Below are 19,718 nucleotides of genomic sequence, written 5' to 3' on the forward strand. Positions count from 1 at the left end.
AGGGCTGACTTTTGCACGTATGGACAGGCCTGTTTTCATTTTTCGTAAGTTTTGGTCTCGTATGTTGTACATGGCTACTTTTTGTCGTGGTTCCTTTATTGGAAAAAGGCTTATTGAAGTGTAGAAGAGCGCCGTTTCTCTTCTTCCCGCGCGTTCTCTCTCTCTCAATTGCTCTCCCCTGCTGTATCCCTTTGTGGCTGTGTGTCCGTCTCTTGCCGTTGAGCCAGTCGAGCAGAAGGATTTGCGCGTGGAACTGGTAGGCTGAAGATCGGGCTTTTCTCTTTAGACGAGCGTGAAGCGGGGAGCTCTCGCACTGCACGTAACGAAACACCTCACGAAGACTAGTGGCTCTGATTCAGAGTGCCGCTTTGCCTGGCAAGCTGACACGAATTCAAAATGGCTAATCGTTTGAAGGGGGGAGGGGGGGTGGTTGCGAGGCTCCTAAGCATGCTCCATTGGTGAGCTTAGTCATCTAGTGTTGTAATGAAAAACTCAGCAATTGGTAGACTGTTAATCATCTAGAATGATCATGGCCTGTATGTTTTTGATGTTTTGATAGTTTTTTTTATGTTTTAATTTGGATTTGGATTTTTTTTTTGGTTTATTGTAGTATAAGCAGGATTAGAAAAACATACTGAACCCATTGGAAAAAACAGGAACTACTAGTGATTTCGTCTTGAATGTAATATATATATATATATATATATATATATATTTTTCATTTATCGACACATCTCTATTTAGGTTAATATCCGTGAGGTAAAAACAGGCCGAGAGTTACATTCGGTTAATGCTGGTCCAAAGATACGGAATGATTCGTGTCAGGTGTGTAGAAGCCGAGGTTTTAGATTAGTCAGGTTATTCAGTTCAGAAGCAACTCTTATGTTTTCACCGGTTGTTAAATGTTAGAATTGTTCTCGGTTTTGGCCTTGAGCTCCAGTCTCTTGTGACAGCCCTGCCCTCCTCAGGCTCAGTGGAGACAGACCTGTGGGAAGACTAGATGAGATCAAGGATCTGCTCGCTGCCGTTGGACGTCACGTTCCTTTTTCCTGCTCGTGCGTCTGCTATATATATAATTTTTTGCCAGCAACACGAAATGGCAGCTTGCATTCGTTGGTGACCTCCTTTAAGAAGAATTAAATAAACATTGAAATTCGAACTGACTGAGCATGCTCGGTTGGGGCCTTAACAAAGCCGGCCAACAGAGGGAGCTGCTTGGTCACATGACCAGCAAGCTGGGTGAATGCCTGCATACAGGAGGAGGTGGGGAAAAAAAACAGGAACAATCTGTTCGAAGCTCTCGTTCAGCCTAATGGAGGCCCTCGGTAGAAAGCAGGTATGATGCTGCTGGAAGAGGACTTTTAGCAAAGGAACAAGACCTCAAGTCTCCATCTTTGCTGGCTCTGAGTATTTGTTGGTTTTAGCCTATGCTTTTTTCCACCATCTGCCTTTTATCCCTCCATTCATGTACAGAAAAGTGAGAGTGCTTGCTAGAGGGAGAGTTCTCTTGTGACAGCGTTCAGATCGAGGCATGCACTGGTCTGCTCTATGGATTGAAGTAGGGACCACTAGGTCTCCTTACTCTTTGAGGCTAAAAGTCTTTAATTCTGGTACAGTAGTCAGGCTTAAACGTTGGCGGCTTGGGAACTTAGAAAAGGGAAAACCCAGTGGATTACCACAGACTGGTTTAACGAGCGCTTAATTAGGTTTTGAATCTGCTCCTGTGTTAAATGGGAGGCAGAGAAGACGAACGGTCTCATCTCTGAAGTCTTGGAAGAAGACCACCTCTGAGTTTAAAACGCATGCCATGTTTCATTCGGTGCTCGAGAACGTTCTACTTTGATTTCCTGCGTTCCTGTTTTATCCCCTCTCTGACTCATGACTACCACAAGAATGCTGGATAAGAGGAGAGCATTGGCTGCAGATATGCCATGCTGTTTGCAGGAGAAAGAATTGATGCATGCAGGTTTGGGCCTGTTCAGCTCGCCAGGTCAAAGCCATTCTGAATAGAAAAGAAATGCTGTTTACTGGTGGTATTTTAATTTTTGAGTTATTTGTTGTTTTTTTTAACTGCTTGCAAACAGAAGAGCAAATAGGGGCTGTGTTTCTGCTGTTGCTGCGGCGCAAGATCTTATAACCATCCTGATCAGTCTGCTCAGTGTTCTGCCTTTTGTTGGAGGAACCATTGAAATGAGTAAAGAATGCAGTGTTCCCAGGGATCATGGACTGTCGTGAAGCTTCTCCTTTTTTTTTTTTGCATCAGTACTACAGATGTCTTTTGTTGCAAGCGTTATGTTACTATTATTGTGATTATCATCATCATTGTGGTGATCTGTAAGAATCGTTTTGTCGGACGTTTTTGAACGTCGAAGGATGTTTTCGCAATCTGTATTATAGGAATATTTTTTCTTTCCCTCATCCTTTAGATGGCAAGTGTTTACGTCAATTACCAGGCATATGGTCTGTTTGTATCCCCGCTTGTATTTCCTTCCCTGTCGTGCTAATTCCATATAAGAAAGAGCCGATATTTGATTGCAATAAATAATATTCCAGAGCTGGGATTGGACAAAATGTTTTGGTTTATTAGACTATGATACCTTAAAAACATAATAAGAATGAAAGGTGGCCTGTGTTGCCCCAGCATGTGAAACCTGAGCTGTTTATTTGATGCTATTTATTTTTGGATCACCAGCACGACAAATTCACTTCGAGTTTGGAGGAATCCAAGTATTCCCTCATGTGGAGTTCATGTAGGTTAAATTTGTATAGCTATAAATTATATGGCTTTTTTTTTTTTCCTTTACAAAAACACTACTGAAACAAAGGGGAGTCCATCAGAATTTGATGGTTGGTTCTCCATTTGCAGAAATCCTTCCTCCACGTTCTTTGGGCCACTGAAAAAAAAATCACCATGTCCTGTTGTAGCAGTAAACAATCTGGTAACGAAATGGCGGTTGGGAGCAGAGGCCCTTCCTTCTTTCTCTCGTTTCTCTATTGGAAATGTTCTCTCTTCTGCCTGTAGGGGGAGAGCTTGGGAAGAAGAACACCTCTATTTCAAGGCAATGTATTTCAGATAAGGGAGCAGGCTTTTTCTCTTTTACTTTATGAAATCTAATGCTTTGAAATGAGTCATTTTGGAGCTACACAAGGTAATGCATGCAAATGTGTCAGTGTTTTGGATCGGGGTCTTCTCTTTGAAACTGAGAGGAGATGGAGGTTTTTTGATGTGACTGTAAAAAAATGGCTATAAGGTCTGGTTTGAGCGCATCAGAAATGCCAAAGTATGATACATTGCTTTGTTTGCACTTGCAGCTTGTTGTATTGCAAGTGTATGTTACATGGTGGTGCTGAGACTTTTTGTTGTCTCACGTTCTAGACATTCTTTTGTCGCTCCTCTATGCCTGTGACTGGATGAAACAAACCTGCAGTTTCTGCAACTCAACAGAATTTATTGTGGCTGGTTCACTGCTTTGCCCTTTTGAGTGTCCATGTTTGGATGGGCTTGAAAATGCAATGAAATTGTTAAGATTGTGTTTGTGTTGCACCTCAGTATGCAACCTGGGGTTTGCAAAGTTCCCTAGATTTAATGTCATTCAGCATTTTGAGAGATTTTCCAAAAATGGCAATAAAATGATATCAATGATTATGATGATGGATTCACCCAGGATCAGCCATTTGTAGGACTCCTCGTGTAAGCCGTTCTTGATCTTCTCCCCAGAAATCTGGACAAGCCTCATTCTTCTGACTCTATATTTTCTTGTTTTGAATTAAAGATTCAGTCCGTATTTAGCTTTGGTTACATTTTCGGTCCAAAGAATGCTTTCTGGACTGTCGATATGAAGAAATATTCATCTTCTTCCCCCAGAGGATATATTGGACTAAAATGTGAGATCAGACTGGATATACAGGCAGGCAATTAGCTAGACTTATTTTTTTACTGATCATATTATTGAATGGAATATGTAGAGATGTGTCTTCCCAAAGCTTTTCCAGTCTGAATGGAAATTTGATTAAGGTTGCCAGACAAATTCACATGTTTAGCAAATGAGTACTACTAAATGAAAGTGTGGGGCATCAGATGCTTTCAAGGATCGAGTTTCAGCACTTTTGTTAATGTTTTTTTTTTTAATTATTATTATTTTTTATACAGGATAGAAGCTAATTCAGCAGGCCTTTGATGAATGCATATCTTGCTTCAAAGCGAAACTGAGATATCCACGTTCGCAACTCTTGATTAAGCAGGAAGGACTTGGAAGCCACATGGCAGGCCACACTGGAAGCTAGATTTTGCTGAAGGAAAGAGAGAGAGAAAGAGATCTTCTGGAGCAAGCGACGCACCCTTCGCTCAGACAGCCCTAACAATTCACTTCGAGCTTCTCGGCTTGTCGTTTCTGGTTTTGATGGGCCCGGACCTCTCAGGGTTGCTTAGGTGTTGGGGGACTCTTATTATGAAGTGGCTCCCCTTGTGGTGAGAGAGGGAAAGAGAAAGAAGGACCGACCTTTGTTGAGAGTGCAGCTCCAACGAAAGGCAGCCATTTTCTGTGTCCTGTGGAAGGCAGCCAGCGTGGCTGCCAATCAGATGAAGAGGTTCTGGGGAGCAAAGGCATGACTGGGGGAGGGGCAGCCAGGGGAAGAGCCTGGATTTTGCTGTAATTACTGCACCTTCTGACCTCTTTCCTTTGAGCATGGCTGATGAAAAATCACTACAGTAGATGTTGAAGGCTGGCAAGTGAGTGAGTGAGAGTATGCTGTAAGTGTCTGTATAACTCTAGTTGCTTTGCAGTTGCCTCAGTAGATGGAGCTACTCGCCTGCTTCTGTCCTTCTCAAAAGACAGCAGGTTTAGCATTTGCTTAGTGTTGATCAGGTTTTCTTTGAATTTTTTTTTCGCTCATTGTTGATCCTCTTAATGTTGTCTTAATCTTGACCTCTTTTGTCTCTCCTGCAGAGTCCATTCATTCCTTCTCTGCTGAATGGTCCTGGATCAATCAATGGACTCTGAGAGTATAGATATGTTCGTGCCATTTTGACTGCCACCCTACAGGGAACAAGCCCTGCTCTGTGTTAAGCAGACCGGCTAGGGCATAATCATTTCTGAGCCATGACACTTCAGATTGCTTTGCTTCTTGTGCATTAGATCTCTTCTCGTTTTTTGTATTTTAATTTTTTTTTAAGTTGTTCATGAACGGCAGAGTTCAGCGTCACTGCATCCCAGCAGGACATTAGTGCTCTTTGTTCACTGGTATATTGATGCCATTTGCTCTACGTGTTTCTCATTGTTTAGAGATATTCACACTGAGGCATCAAGAGGTTCAGTGCTGTTGGATTGGTTTTTTTTTCTTTCCTTTTTTTTTTCATTTTCAAAGATTTTTAGTTCACAGCACATTTAAAAGAAAAGATCAGATTTTCTGGTCAAAGGTCCTGCATGTTGCTTATGGGGAGGGGAAAAAAATAAGCTATTTGTTGTAGTAGTGCAGGTTTTGTCATTTTGTGCATTCAGGGCTTTGGGCAGGAACCAAACCAGCTCTGGAGACGAGGCACTTCCTCAGTGCAGGGTTGGCTAAGCAGCTGGGACTCTCTACAGTAAATGGGCCAGAAGCCAAATGCAATTATTCAATACAACAGGGGTAACTGGGAAAAAAAACTAGGGAGTGTGTGTGAGGAAGGTACGATGAAAGCGAGAGAAAGCTGAACGACGCTAATGGCTTTGCTTTGAGGATCAGGTTTTAGAAACGCATCTTCACTTTGTGTCCTCGCATGTTTCAGAAGAAAACACAAAGGAACCAAGTTAATCTCGCATCGGCAACATGTCTCTTTCCTGTTTTTTTTTTTTTCCGTTTACATGGAATTGGGACTGATGTTCTTGATAAATTCTCTCGGGGTTGTACCTCTCGTGGTCATTTGCACTCAGTATATTTTTTAATAACCTAGCTACAAAAGGCTTCACTATTCTAATAGAGTGTTTGCCAGCCAATCTAAGCCCCTGTTGTGGTGGTGTGTTGTTGAGACGCATTCCCTAAGGATGAGCAAGTGACTCCATGTTTTTCCTCACGCAGACTGAAAAAATAACCCGCGCTGGAAATGTAGACGATGAGCTAATCAGTTTTGGTTTCTACTGTATATTGGATGAAAAATTAATTTTGAGCATCTTGCTTTGAAATCGCGAATGGTCATGGTTGCTGCAAAACAGCTAAATTTGATACCATGTAAGCCTCCAAAACATTGCAGATACTGTAGGCCTGTTTTAATGGTAATTCAGTCAGTCTTGTGCCATTTTTATTTTAATTAGATATTTATTTATTTAAATTTTTTATAGCCTGCTGGTTTGGTCAAAGAGATCCCAAGGAAGAGTGAACCAATGAAGACTGACAGTATGAAAGACTCTCACAATGAAGCAGAAGAAGGTAATTTGCCTGTTGTTTATTTCTTTAACTGTTATAATTATTGATTGGTTTTATTTGTTATCATCGTGAATATATCATTGTCTTTTGTATTAGGGCTCGAGGAGCCCTTAGTGAAGCAAGTGGAACCATCCAAAACAGCAGAAGAGCTGAATGGGACTTTAAAGAGCACAGAACTTGACAAAACTCAGCAGGACCTTGATGTCCAGAAGTCATCCACCCCGTCACATGCCATGGAGAATGGACTTTCGGATACTGATCCTCCTCACGGCTCCACAGTGGGCAGTAATGGATATATTCTCAGTAAGGCCCAGGACAACTCACCGGCTACCCAACACAGGACTAACTGGTCCCCTAAGGGATCTTCGGCCGTAGGGTACGCAACTAAAACACTCTCACTTTCAGCTACATCCCAAACCCTGGGCCAGGAAGCTTTAAGGACTAACACAAGCACAGGGCCCAGTCTGTCAGAGGGGCCCGTGGAAAACGAGACTAAAAATGGCACTGCTGCTAACACGACTCCACGTGTCACAGTACACAGAGCACGCAAGACCATGTCCAGGCCAGCATCGAATCACGCACTAAAGGTAATTTTTGGTATATTGAAACAATATTTGAAAACAAACAAACCTGCGTCCCCAGATTTAGCCAATGAAAGTAAAGAATGTGGTGACGTCCATCTTTAACTCTGCCTCTTTTTTTTTTGATGTCATGGCACACTTCAACCAATAAACAAGCAGAGAAACTCCGCATAGGCGACGCTACTGCAGAACTGTATACTGTACAGTACATGTACTCACTATAAATGTGATACAGTTTACTGTATTTCTACCAATTTACATAATTCATCTCGTTATATTCTTGCAAATGTTTTCTGTGGGTTTAAAGTGTGCAGGAGGATGATTTACAGCTTAAACGTCCTTTTTTATCGCGTTTTTCCGTTTACTGCAGGCGGTTTTGGAACGAAACCACCCCTATAAACAAGGGATTACTGTATATATGTATATGAGAGAGAGAGAGAGAGAGAGAGAAACAAGCCATTCTTGGTGAAGTCAGTAGTATTGTGAACAAACGAGTTTTTTAATTGTTCGATTTCAGTGGCACGTGACAAAGCAACAGCATGACAAGTAGCATTTCAATTTTCTCAATTCTGTTGAAATGCGATATCGCAGTCTCCATTGTTTTCAGTTCTTTAATCAAATTTGTTCCTAGCTGTCATTAGTTCCTATTTAATGTTTTGACCTAAGATCGGAAGAAGAACCAGGGTTTCATCCTACCCTCCCATATTCAACCTCTCATACAATATTTATACAGAGTTTAAAAAGAAAACTCAAACTTTGCAGGAAGTACCTGAATTTGGGAATCGCTCATAGCCAGAACGTTTAGCATGATGCTAATCTCCCAATGAAGCTGGCACGTAGCCTCGCACATTGTTATACCTAGTTAGCTTTAGAAGATTGAACAAGCTACTAATAAATCTGTGGATAGTGCAAAAGAAACACCAGTAGTAACACCATGCCCAGGTTTCGAGGATCATGACAGAATTTCCGCTAGTTATTTTACAGCGATCTAATTTAACGGTGATGTAAATCCAGAGTTAAACTGATGCGATTTCTCCCTGCAGGTTTTAAACAGGGAAATAAAAGAGCCAAGCGTGGTGAAAGGTGAGACCGTGGACAGATCAGAAGCTCAAGCTTCTGTGCAGGCTCCTCCCACTCAGAACCAGCTACCTCAGAAGCAAACCGATGCCACACCAGCACCAATCGCCACCCCAGCCAAGCCACATACAGGTTAGATACCACGGTCCTGAAAGCTAATCCGAATAAGATGTAATAATCATTTGTTGATGCAGGAAACACAAAAATCTGTCTAAGATGGTTCAGGTTTCAAAAGACCACCATCACCAGTACGATCACCATTAATATTTATTGAAGGCTTAGCTAGAATAACAGCAATGAGTCTCCTTCCGGTTATAGATCTATACAGACTATTTATATCTCCTTTATAATTGTAAGTTCGGGTATGTAGACTGTTATACAATTACAACTCATTTAAAGTACAATGTAGAGGAAAAAGTCTACAGAATTTTTATTTGGTGTAAGAAATAGATCGAGATGAACCATGTCATCTTTTTACGTCTTAATATCGCAATCAACACAACAATGTTTCATAATGAAATTATTCTGGACACCCCATCTCTTCTGGAGACTGTCAGCCTCGATCCGACAATGCTACAGTTGTCTATGCCTGGGAGTGCAAGAGAGTGAAATTGGCCGAGCTCTCATGGGGGAGGGATGGCATACTTTCTCTGTCCCCTGTCACTCACAGTGGCTTTATCCAATTGCTGACATCTGTGAGTGCATACAGCATTCCTGCGATTGTGTTGCCCTGCCTTGTAAGACTGCATAAACAGCAGTAGTTAATTAAGATGCAAAGGTTGGATTCACTTCAGAAAGCAGGTGTTAACCCCAACCTTCCCGGGTTGATGGATGTCATGTGATACGTTGATGGGTTGAAGTGACTAGATTTAAAGGGATTTTGATTAACCCCCCAAAAAAGTGAATAATTATTATTATTATTATTATTATTATTATTTTATTTTAATCTATCTGCTAATTCCATGGTACACTAAGCCCTTCACAGAACATGATGCTGCGTTAATAAAAAAAAAACAACAAGCAAGTTTGGTTTGCATTTCTTCCCCTTAAGCGTACCAAAATTGAACCCAACAGTGACTTAAACATAGGTACATACCAAACCGTGAATTTTGTGTCCCGTTACACCCCTGCTATGAGGTAGTGTGGCCAAAGCTTGTTCTGATGAGAAAAAACATCCAATCTGCCTATATTTTGACAAAACTTTGTCAAAATATATTATTTTTTGAGGAGCCTAAGGTAGAATTCTACAATTCTCAAAGAACATCATACCAATGGTGAAGCATGGTGGTGGCAGCATCATGCTATGGGGTTGCTTCTCTTTAGCTAAAACTGGGTGCTAATCAAGATCGAGGGAATGACTGGAAAGCAGCTGTGAATAGGGGATTCCTTTTGCAATTTAACAGACCTTTACAGATACTTACTGTACATGTAGTGAAAATTTAGTGTTCTTTATTAATCTCAATGAGAAGGTGTATTTTATTGTATTTATTTATTTATTGAGCAAACTTTTAAAATAGTCCTAATTATGGATAATAGAATTAGTTTGATTTTGTCCATTACCAGCATGTAGCTGTCATCTTTGTTGAACAATTTTTTTGTTTTTCTTCATAGATAAATGATAACGCGAGTGTACATTAAAACAACCAAGGATTAAATCTGATATATTAAAAATGTTATTGTTTCTGAGGAAAAATCTCCTTAAAATCTCTCAACAGTTTAAGCAAATATATATTATTTATTTATTATATTATTTTAATAAGGCTGCCAGTATTAATTATTGAATACATTAAACTGGAAAAACTGTTCTAATTGTAATTATAAATGTTTGTAAATATAAAAAAAAATAATAATGAAAAACACACACCCAACTGGTTTATTTACATTTAGTTACATTTGGTGATGTGTTGGTATTTGACCCTAGAATTTTGTTTACTTAATAGCGTCTGTGTTGAGGAAGAAGAAGCGAAAGATGGGAACTTACAGCCTTGTTCCCAAGAAGAAGACCAAAGTGCTAAAGCAGCGCACTGTGCTGGAGATGTTCCAGCGTGTGCCCCAGTCTCCACCCACTCTGCAGGTCAGCATTCCAGACACACCAGCTCCACTTGGTGCATCCTGACGCTTTGATTATTTTTATGCAATGTTTTATCAGCGGGATCAGCCAGGAACGTTGAGTGTGGCATGTGGAGGTTGAGTGCGGTCTCGGCATCTGCTTTGCGTTTTAGCTTGTTGATTTATTGCTACTTACAATATAGACAGTGGATGTTTCTGAGTTGTCATGGACTTGCTGGTAAGTTTAACAGGTCTCTTTTGTTGCTTTGCATCAGCCAAAAGAGGCCATACAGGTGAACGGGGATCGAGCGGAAAACGAGTCTGACGAATCGGAGTCTGATGATGATTCTGAAGATGAAGAAGAGATGGCTGGAAAAGAAATGACTGAAGCATGTCAGGAGGACAGCAGATTGGCTTCAATCCCTCAGGTGTGGACTGGTTTTTATTTTATATTTTTTTCCTCAACATTTTACAGAAATGTAGAATTTATTACCAGATTTGGGGAAAAAAATAGCGGCTGGCTAATTAGCTGCTGGTTTTCCTTCTTATAAAAATACAATCTTAAAAGTTTAAGGTTTAAACGTTTATAAAGATATCAAAGCTCCTCAGGCAAAAAGAAAGAGTAAATATGTTTGGCATTCAAAATCAATTGGCAGGTTTTGACACATTTAAAAAATAAATGTCATATCAATAAAATGACAAAGAAATGTTTTTTTTTTCTTTTAAGTCTATTTTTCTCTGTTCCTGTGAAGATCATGTGGTATAAAGCAGCCAGTTTAACCAACACTATTTTAAAGTTGCCCCCTAAAACTTAAACCCTTAAAGTTGTAAAATCATCTGTAATTTCCGGACTATTAATAAGCGCACCCAAATATAAGCCACACCCACTGATTTTGACAAAGCTTTTTATTTTGAACATTAATAAGCCGCACCTGTCTATAAGCCTGTCTACACTGAAACTAATGAACTTTACACAGGCTTTAATTAAAGACAGTGTCTGTAACACGGCTTGTATCTAAACAGTCTCTAAACAGTCAGTCTGTCTGTCGCTACATACTGTCTTCCTCCTTCCTTTCACAATTATTTCTCTCGAGAGTTTTTCTTTTGGCATTGTTGTGCGTTTAAAAATCACCATCGGTGAAGCTTTTCAACACAGGTGAAGTGTGTTTTCATGCCCGGTTGTTTTCAGCGTGACGAATGAATCGCATTTCCTGTAGACAGTCCGAGTGAGCGGCAGGTCAAACGTCAGAGGAACCTCATCCATATTTATGATGTGGTGCGGCCCGATTCAGTGGGAGTGCATCTGATTTAATATAAAGAGTTTCATTGGTTCACCTGAACCCGTTCGGCAATTTCATTGGTCTAATGTTATGGGGCTCAGTTTTCTGTCTTGAAGCTTGTGAAACCGAGAAAAACCCAGGAAAAATCCATAAATTAGCCGCTTCATTGTTTAAGCCGCGGGGTTCAAAACGTGGGAAAAAAGTAGCGGCTTATAGTCCGGAAAATACGGTAATTCTAAAAAATAAAAAGAGTAAAGTAACGTAATAATAAATAAAATAAGGTGTAAAAGTATATTACAATTTAATTTGACTGTGTGTGTGTGTGTGTGTGTGTGTGTGTGTGTGTGTGTGTGTGTGTGTGTGTATATATATATATATATATATATATATATATATATATATATATATATATATATATATATATATATATATATATATATATATACATACACACACTAGCACACACCTAAGGAAAAAGTATGTATATATATTTACAAATTAAAATGTCAGAAGATGATCATGTGAGGGTTTTCATATCTGTTTATTTGTTGTTTATTCATGGCTTAGCTTGGAGAAGAGCATGAGTCTGAAGAGACCGCTGAAGAGGAAGGGGAAGAAGAGCAAGATGAGTCAGACTTGGTAAGAGCATCGGACTCCCTTCCCTCTAAAGCCCTAATGTTTTCTTTTGAACTACTTAAACAGTTTCTCTGCTCTACAGCATTTCTCGTCAGTATAGAGCCTATGGTTGTATTTATTAAACTAATTGGCCTACAATTTTTGTCTTTTCGTATGCTAACAAACCATAGTTCGTCATGGTTGTTTAAGGGGACATGAGGGGTCTAAATTAAAATCCAGTGTTATAATGAACTCTTATTAGTTAAAGATTAGGGATGAATTTGTTTACAATTTTTTTTCCCCCTCAGAGTTCTGAGTCCAGCTTAAAGAAGAAGATGAAAAAGAAGGCCAAAGCAGACAGCCCTTGGCTCCGGCCTGCCAGAAAACGTAAAAAGAAGCTGAAGACAAAGTCCATGGAAATTTCAGGTAGTGTTGTCCTTGAGTAATTGTCGTGCATCAGAAGTAGCATAACTAGTGGAATAAAGTTCATCTATGTTTAAGTGCTACATGATGTCATTTTAAATAAGTCTGTTTCAGAACATATCTAAACGAATAGCATCAGGAAGACCAAGGACAATTAAATTAGGGCATAAATATTTAAATATACCAAACTTTTAATATGCTGCAGAGCATCACATAAATTAACCTCTGGAAACACAAAGAAAATGGTGCAAGTGCAATTGTTTTGAGAGGAAGCTGTACACCAAATGTCAGTGACCAGGTTATTTAGAGCTCAAGTTAAATTCTTGTGATGCCACCATCACCATGCTTTAGTGTGAAGCTTGTTTTTAGGGTAATGATCAATATTGGGTTTTCACCACACGTAGCTGGTGGGCAAGAAGTTCAATTTTGGTTTCATCCGATTCGGGAACCTCAAATTTGACGAGACTCCATTATGATTAAGGCAAAGACATGGCACAAGCGTGAGCTCGTCTTGAGAAGGCTGTTTCACAAAGTCAGACAACAGGTCGGATTATTCAGAGGAGTAACCAAGAGGCCAAAGGTAACGTGATACTTGTGTTCCAGGTTGTAAGGAGATAAATCCTTTTGTGAGAGGGAGATACTTTAAGTCAATGATCACTGAAATGCATGCTAGGCCAGCCAAAAAGCAACACAGCTGGAATGGTTTAGTTCCAATCGGAGATTGTTCATGACTGAGACTAAACAACACCAGGTTGGGTGTGGTTTTAAAGCGATTTGCTTTAAAATGGTGTTGAGTTCTCTCTGTCTGTGATCCTTTACGTTTAGGTATGAATGCCCAGACTCAGTTAGAGATTCCAGACCAGACTCCTACCCCTGTCCCTGCCACTGCTGACCCGGACAAAGAGTACACCGAGGTTCCATTAGAGTCACTTAACCTGGAAGCCCAGGATGCCTGGCTGAACACTGAAAGCACGGGTGAGAGCTGGCGGTGTCCGTACATTTATAAACTGAACTTGGGGCTAAAGACATTACAAGTTGATCGAAGTTTTTGTAGCAATTTGCACATAGTTAAGATTTTTGCTCGAATGCTGCTGATGACTTAATTGCTAGAGCACTCTTAGTACAAAGAGGGAAGGGTGCCTCCTGGTGGTGACAGATAAAATCCATTGATTTTTATGATTTTTTTTTTTTTTTATTTAATTTTTTTTAAACCCAATACACCATACTTTTTTTTGCCATCAGATAATTAAATATTAAGGAAAATAAAATATATTGCAAATTTAGATTAGTATTGTGCCAATAAAATGCTCACAATGGCTATTTAATCTTTTGGACTAATTTTCACCTGCAGAAGCCTCTAGCACCACACAGAGTTCAGCGATCGACATGGTGCAGGAGCTTCCGCTTTGCAGCTGCCGCATCGAGACCCCCAAGAGCCGCGAGATCCTCACTCTAGCTGACAGGAAGTGCATGGCAACCGAGAGTGTGGATGGACAGGTGAGAACATGCAGCGCAAGGCATATTAGTGACTGATGTGTACTACATAAATGAATTCATGTCCATGATTATACGTGGTGTTTCTCATAGAAAATCAATCGACACTTCCTGAACAATCAAAATCCAGAATTCAACCCCACTGCGTTATAATGGATATGGACCTCATTCTTCACTATGATGTGAACTTAGTAGTGCAAGTTGACTGTATCAGATAAACAGAATAAAGGCTTTGCTTTTGATTTGCGTGATCAGAGTACGCGCCATCTTTATTTCTGTTCAGCTGAGTCGGTGTCAAAGCGCGGTTCTGAAGCACGAGATGATGAGGCCGTCGAACTCCGTGCAGCTGCTGGTGCTGTGTGAGGAGCACCGCACAGGAATGATCAAACATCAGTGCTGCCCTGGCTGTGGCTTCTTCTGTAGGGCGGTGAGTGTGCCTGTAGCTTCAAACCGTGGCCGGTTGTTTGTTTGTTTTTCTTTTGCTGTTTAAGAAAAATTCCCTGAATTGGACACTGTCATTTCACAATAGGGAACCTTTCTGGAGTGCCAGCCAGAAGTGAACATCACTCACCGCTTTCATCGGCACTGCGCGTCAGTACTGAAAGGTCAGAGCTTCTGTCCACACTGCGGCGAGGAAGTCAGCAAGGCTAAAGAAGTCACCATTGCCAAAGCAGACACCACGTCTACAGTGCCCCGGAGCCAGAGCCCCGGCACCGTACCCACTTCAGAGGGCAAGGCTGACACCACCACAGGAGGGTATGGGAATATATGTGCACTTTAATCATCAATCAGGTGGTAGTGGTTTACACCGATCAGGCATAACGTGCCGACCACCTGCCGAATATTATGTTGGTCCCCCTTTTGCTGTAAAAACAGTCCTGACCTGTTGAGCATTAAGTTCTTCAGCAATCTGAGCTACAGGAGCTCGTCTGTTGGATCAGACCACACACGCCAGCTTTCACTCCTACAAGGTTCAATGCGCCTCGGCCTCCCACGACCCTGTTGCCGGTTCACCACTGTTCCTTCCTTAGAGCGTTTTGATAGATACTGACCACTGCAGACCAGGAACATCCCACAAGAGCTGCAGCTTTGGAGATGCGCCGACCCAGTCGTCTAGACGTCACAATTTGACCCTTGTTATTTTTCCTGCTTCTAACACGTCAACTTTGAGGACAAAATGTTCACTTGCTGCATAATAAATATATCCCACCCACTAACAGGTGCCATGATTAAGAGACGGTGCTATGCACTTCACCGCTCATAATGTTATAATGTCATAATGTTATGCCTGATCAATGTATGGTATCTCACCCATATCGCCCTCCTGAGTATTTGATTTCAGTTAGAGGTAAATCCATTTGATGGATGCAGGATTGATGGATTGAAATGATAAATGTGCTCTGGAAAAAGCCCATTAATTTGAAGGTGATTGGCATTTTAGTAAACCAGCATTACTGAAGCTTTTATAATTTGGTGGGAATTTATTTTGTGTCTTTGTGACCTATTAAACATTGATGCACAACTTGACTTGACTTGAAAAATGATGCCCAACATGTGTTTGGTTTTAGGGCACATCGTCTCTCAATATCAGGAGAAGGGAGAGCAGACAGCACTTTATCCAGACCTTCTGAGACTGAAAATGGATCACTTGCCGAGGAAGCCAGCAGGCCAGAGCAAGTGGGTGCAGGAACAGTGGCTGGACCCCTGGTAGCACCTCCTAAGGAGACTCTGGAAACCATTTTATTGGCACTGGATGCAGAGAAGTAAGAAAACTAAGAAAAAAATAATTCATAATTGAGCACAAATTCAGGATTGACATATTTTGATTGATAAATTATAATATATTTTCAGGCCAAAGAAGCTTCGCTTTCACCCAAAACAGCTTTATATCTCTGCTAAGCAGGGGGAGCTGCAGAAAGTCTTAATGATGCTTGGTAAGATGCCTTGCTCAGCCATATAATCTTCATCCTGATCACCATTAGATACAGATACAGATGTTTGTCTGTTTTTTTCCCCCAGTGGAGGGAATTGACCCAAACTTCAAGATGGACAGCCAGAGCAAACGTACGCCTCTCCATGTAGCAGCTGAGGCTGGACACCAGGAGGTCTGCCATATGTTGATCCAGGTCAGCATTAGTGCACATCATGTATAGGGGATTAATCTTAAGTGCATGAATTAACCCTAACCATTTAGGGTTTTATTTACACATTTAAAAGTTGTATGTTTGTCCGTCAGGCTGGTGCAAACCTGGACATATGTGATGAGGACCAACGGACTCCTTTGATGGAGGCCTGTGAAAACAATCAGCTGGATACAGTCCGCTACCTGCTAAGAGCTGGAGCCATCGTTTCCAACAAGGTTTTAAAGCTGCACCATGCAGTCAATATTGTGTCTGTTTGCCGCTTAGCTACATGCCTTGATCACTGATCTTCATGAGTCTGCACACTTTGGGGGGTAAAAAAAACTAAAAGTCTTTTTTTCAATCTGTTTTTAGGATGCGGAGGGGTCCACGTGTCTCCACCTTGCTGCTAAAGCCGGCCATTTTAATATCGTAAAACACTTGCTGTTTACAGGCATTATCGACATTAACTGTCAGGTGAGGATAATGTTTGTGCATTTCCCATCATAGTCATGTGATCAGGTTGTAGTCTTTAGGTGTAGCTGAGGATCTGGCAGTCCTACAGCTCTGTTCTTGTCTGCAGGATGACGGGGGCTGGACAGCAATGATTTGGGCGACGGAGTACAAACACGTCGAACTGGTCAAGCTGCTGTTATCTAAAAGTGCCGATCCCAACATCAGAGATAAGGTCAGTGTGTGTCCCCAAATCTGGAGAAAAAAATTTTGAAATAAGTTAGGATAATATTATGGTTCCAATTTTGAACATTTAATTTCTCAGTGGATCTTTTTTAAAATGTACAGCACCCCTAACACCAGTTTAATAGATCGCTATTGAAAATAATTGCATTTATTTTAAGCCTTTTGAGACATTATGAGCAGGGGGTCAACCGAATTAAAGTGGTTTTGTCGTTAATCGCAACGAGACCATCAGTAAAAATCCATACAGAGAGTTTTTCCTGGTTCCAGATCACAGCAATTACGACAGCGGCCTCTAGAGGCCATGTGCTGTTTGTTTTTACTCTGCTGTATAAAGATATTCTTATTTATTTTATTTAGCATATTTTAATGCTTTTATTACTGTTTATTAAAAACAAAAACACTTTGTAATAAAGTTTAAAATACATTTGACCTGTCAACCTGTGGTTATGAGGTACCTGTTAAAATGGCAACACAAGGACAGCGTGATGTTTTCTCTTGGTAGGAGGAGAATATCTGTTTGCACTGGGCAGCGTTCTCTGGCTGTGTAGAGATAGCTGATGTCCTTCTGAATGCCAAGTGTGATCTTAACACCGTTAACGTGCACGGAGACTCACCTTTGCACATCGCATCGCGAGAAAACCGATTGGATTGTGTCACGTGAGTGCAATCTGATCCCGCAGCCAATTACTGTTCATTCCATTGGAATGCATTATGTAAATGCTTACAGGTCCGAATGAAATATAACCTTATTTTATTTGTGCCAAAGTGATATTTTGATGCATTCAGAAGTTTGAAATTAGAATTTCCAGATTGATGTCAGCAGTAAGCTTCTCAACCTTATCCCAACTACAGGCTGTTTCTGTTACGGGGGGCTGACGTAAACCTCAAGAACAGGGAAGGAGACTCGCCACTAGAATGCTGCAGCCAGAACTCGAAGGTGTGGAGCGCTCTGCATGCCAACAAGAGACAGAAGGAGGCGAGCAGTGAAGGACGCACCTCTGGAGAGAAGCTCCTCAACAGGTAGTCCAGTGTCAATAATTAGAGTCTTCAAATGCAAAATAAAGTGAATGCATACAGCCATTTGAAATTATCCCCCCATCCCCCTCTTTGGAATGCCATTAATAGATAACCTTCATTTAATTGATTTTAATTATACACTGCATGTCCAAAAAAAAGTCACGACCTGGATTTAACTAATCAAACAGGTAAGAGCCGCCCATTGCATCATCAGGCAAAGGCATTATTGCTTAAGGCATAAGTCCAACGCATTATTAAAAACCGGAAGGATAGTGGGGGACCATCATCTTCAAAGAAGTAATGTGGATGAAAAAATCTTGAAGGATCGTGATCGCCGATCATTAAAACATTTGATGAAATCAAATAGTGAAAAAACAACCGAAGAACTCTGCTATGTTTATTAGTGAAAGTAACCGCATTTCCTCACACACAGTGCGAAGGGAACTCAAGGCATTGAGACTAAACAGCTGTGTAGCCTCAAGAAAACCACTTATCAGTGAGGCTAATCAGGAAATTAAGGCTTCAATTTGTAAGGGGCATAAAGATTGGACTCTGGAACAATGGAAGAAGGTCATGTGGTCTGATGAGTCCAGATTTACCCAGTACCAGAGTGATGGGTGCATCAGTTCATTCACACATCTCTTCTTACCGTACCCTGTGGGGGCAGTGCTATGATCTGGGGTTGCTGCAGCTGGTCAGGTCTCGGTTTGTGCCCAAAGAATGAGGTCAGCTGACTTCCTGAATATTCTGACTGACCAGGTTATTCCATCAATGAATTTTTTTTCTTCTCTGATGGTATATTCCAAGATGACAATGCCAGGATTTAATGGGCTCAAATTGTGAAAGAGGATTCAGGGAGCATGAGACATCATTTTCACACACAGATTAGCCCCCACACAGTCCAGACCTTTGACAATCTTTGGGATGCGCTGGAGAAGACTTTGCACAGTGGTCCGACTCTCCCATCATCATTACAAGATCTTGGTGAAAAGATTAGTGTGAATTTTTTTTTTTTTTGGACTGGCAATGTGTATATTATTAAATATGCTGTAATATAGAAATATTAATTGTTTTATATAATTTCTTTTTTTTTACTTTTTTAATGTATGACTTGTGTACACATCGTCTTATTGAAACACTTCACACTTTATTTTGTATATTTAATTCATTCCTCAATACAATTTATTTCTCTAATACATTTTCAAAAACCCAGTTTTGTTTAGCTTTTCTTTAGGGTTTTGTGTGTTGTTACTGACATTACTTCCTGATTTACTTTTTTTACTGGCTTACTGACTGTTACCTGCTTAAATACATACTAATTTGCATATTGATTTATGAAATTTTAACTTAATGGTGTACTACCATACTGTTTTGCTTACTTCACATAATGACTCACTGACTGGTTAGTGACTGACTGGTTGCTTACAGACTCACTGACTGATTGGTTAATGACTGGCCATATATTGACTGACTGACTGGTTACTTACAGACTCGCTGACTGATGTACTGACTGACTTGTTATGTACTGACAGCTTACAGACTGACTGGTTACTTAGTGACTTATTTTTTAAATTACTGTTCTTGCTGACTTACTTTTCATGACTTTGACTTGCATGGTTACTGTGGTGTTTTGTATTGACGTTTCTTCTGCCTTCATTCAGGGACATATCTCGAGGTTATGAGAAAGTACCTGTGCCCTGTGTGAACGCTGTGGACAGTGAACCCTGCCCAAATGACTACAAATACGTGCCCGATAGCTGCGTCACCTCCCCCATGAACATAGACAAAAACATCACTCACTTACAGGTAAGGCAGCTTACAATATCTCCGTTACTGAGAAAGTTGTAATGCAGTGGAAAACATTGCTGGGTGTGTCAGAGTGGTATAGATGAAAGTTTTTATTTTGGATGGTGATAATTATCAGTACCTTTCCATGAAGATTCCAATTTTCTGAACAAGATGAG

The 19,718-nt window shown here is 40.6% G+C and overlaps 1 protein-coding gene across 11 annotated transcripts in view; it reads left to right on the forward strand.

Annotated features, from left to right (window-relative positions):
* ehmt1b (euchromatic histone-lysine N-methyltransferase 1b) overlaps positions 1-19,718 on the forward strand; it is a 31,757-nt gene that overhangs the window by 7,391 nt on the left and 4,648 nt on the right. For 5 of the 11 annotated variants that reach the window (XM_046867600.1, XM_046867595.1, XM_046867601.1 and 2 more), the window contains 20 exons: positions 6,315-6,402; positions 6,496-6,986; positions 8,024-8,189; positions 9,998-10,131; positions 10,382-10,534; positions 11,954-12,025; positions 12,310-12,427; positions 13,250-13,399; positions 13,776-13,921; positions 14,202-14,345; positions 14,448-14,674; positions 15,487-15,681; positions 15,770-15,852; positions 15,938-16,044; positions 16,155-16,277; positions 16,414-16,515; positions 16,622-16,726; positions 17,240-17,394; positions 17,590-17,757; positions 19,416-19,560. In XM_046867600.1, coding sequence (XP_046723556.1) covers positions 6,357-6,402; positions 6,496-6,986; positions 8,024-8,189; positions 9,998-10,131; positions 10,382-10,534; positions 11,954-12,025; positions 12,310-12,427; positions 13,250-13,399; positions 13,776-13,921; positions 14,202-14,345; positions 14,448-14,674; positions 15,487-15,681; positions 15,770-15,852; positions 15,938-16,044; positions 16,155-16,277; positions 16,414-16,515; positions 16,622-16,726; positions 17,240-17,394; positions 17,590-17,757; positions 19,416-19,560 — 3,030 coding nt within the window. In that variant the 5' untranslated portion in view covers positions 6,315-6,356. Of the gene's footprint in view, positions 1-128; positions 257-1,243; positions 1,337-3,456; positions 4,751-4,946; positions 6,205-6,314; positions 6,403-6,495; positions 6,987-8,023; positions 8,190-9,997; positions 10,132-10,381; positions 10,535-11,953; positions 12,026-12,309; positions 12,428-13,249; positions 13,400-13,775; positions 13,922-14,201; positions 14,346-14,447; positions 14,675-15,486; positions 15,682-15,769; positions 15,853-15,937; positions 16,045-16,154; positions 16,278-16,413; positions 16,516-16,621; positions 16,727-17,239; positions 17,395-17,589; positions 17,758-19,415; positions 19,561-19,718 lie in introns of those variants that run through there. The other 6 variants (XM_046867598.1, XM_046867599.1, XM_046867603.1 and 3 more) reach the window with 6 other exon arrangements.

The sequence above is a fragment of the Silurus meridionalis genome, chromosome 15 (genome assembly GCF_014805685.1).
Source record: "Silurus meridionalis isolate SWU-2019-XX chromosome 15, ASM1480568v1, whole genome shotgun sequence".
Taxonomy (NCBI): Eukaryota; Metazoa; Chordata; class Actinopteri; order Siluriformes; family Siluridae; genus Silurus; species Silurus meridionalis.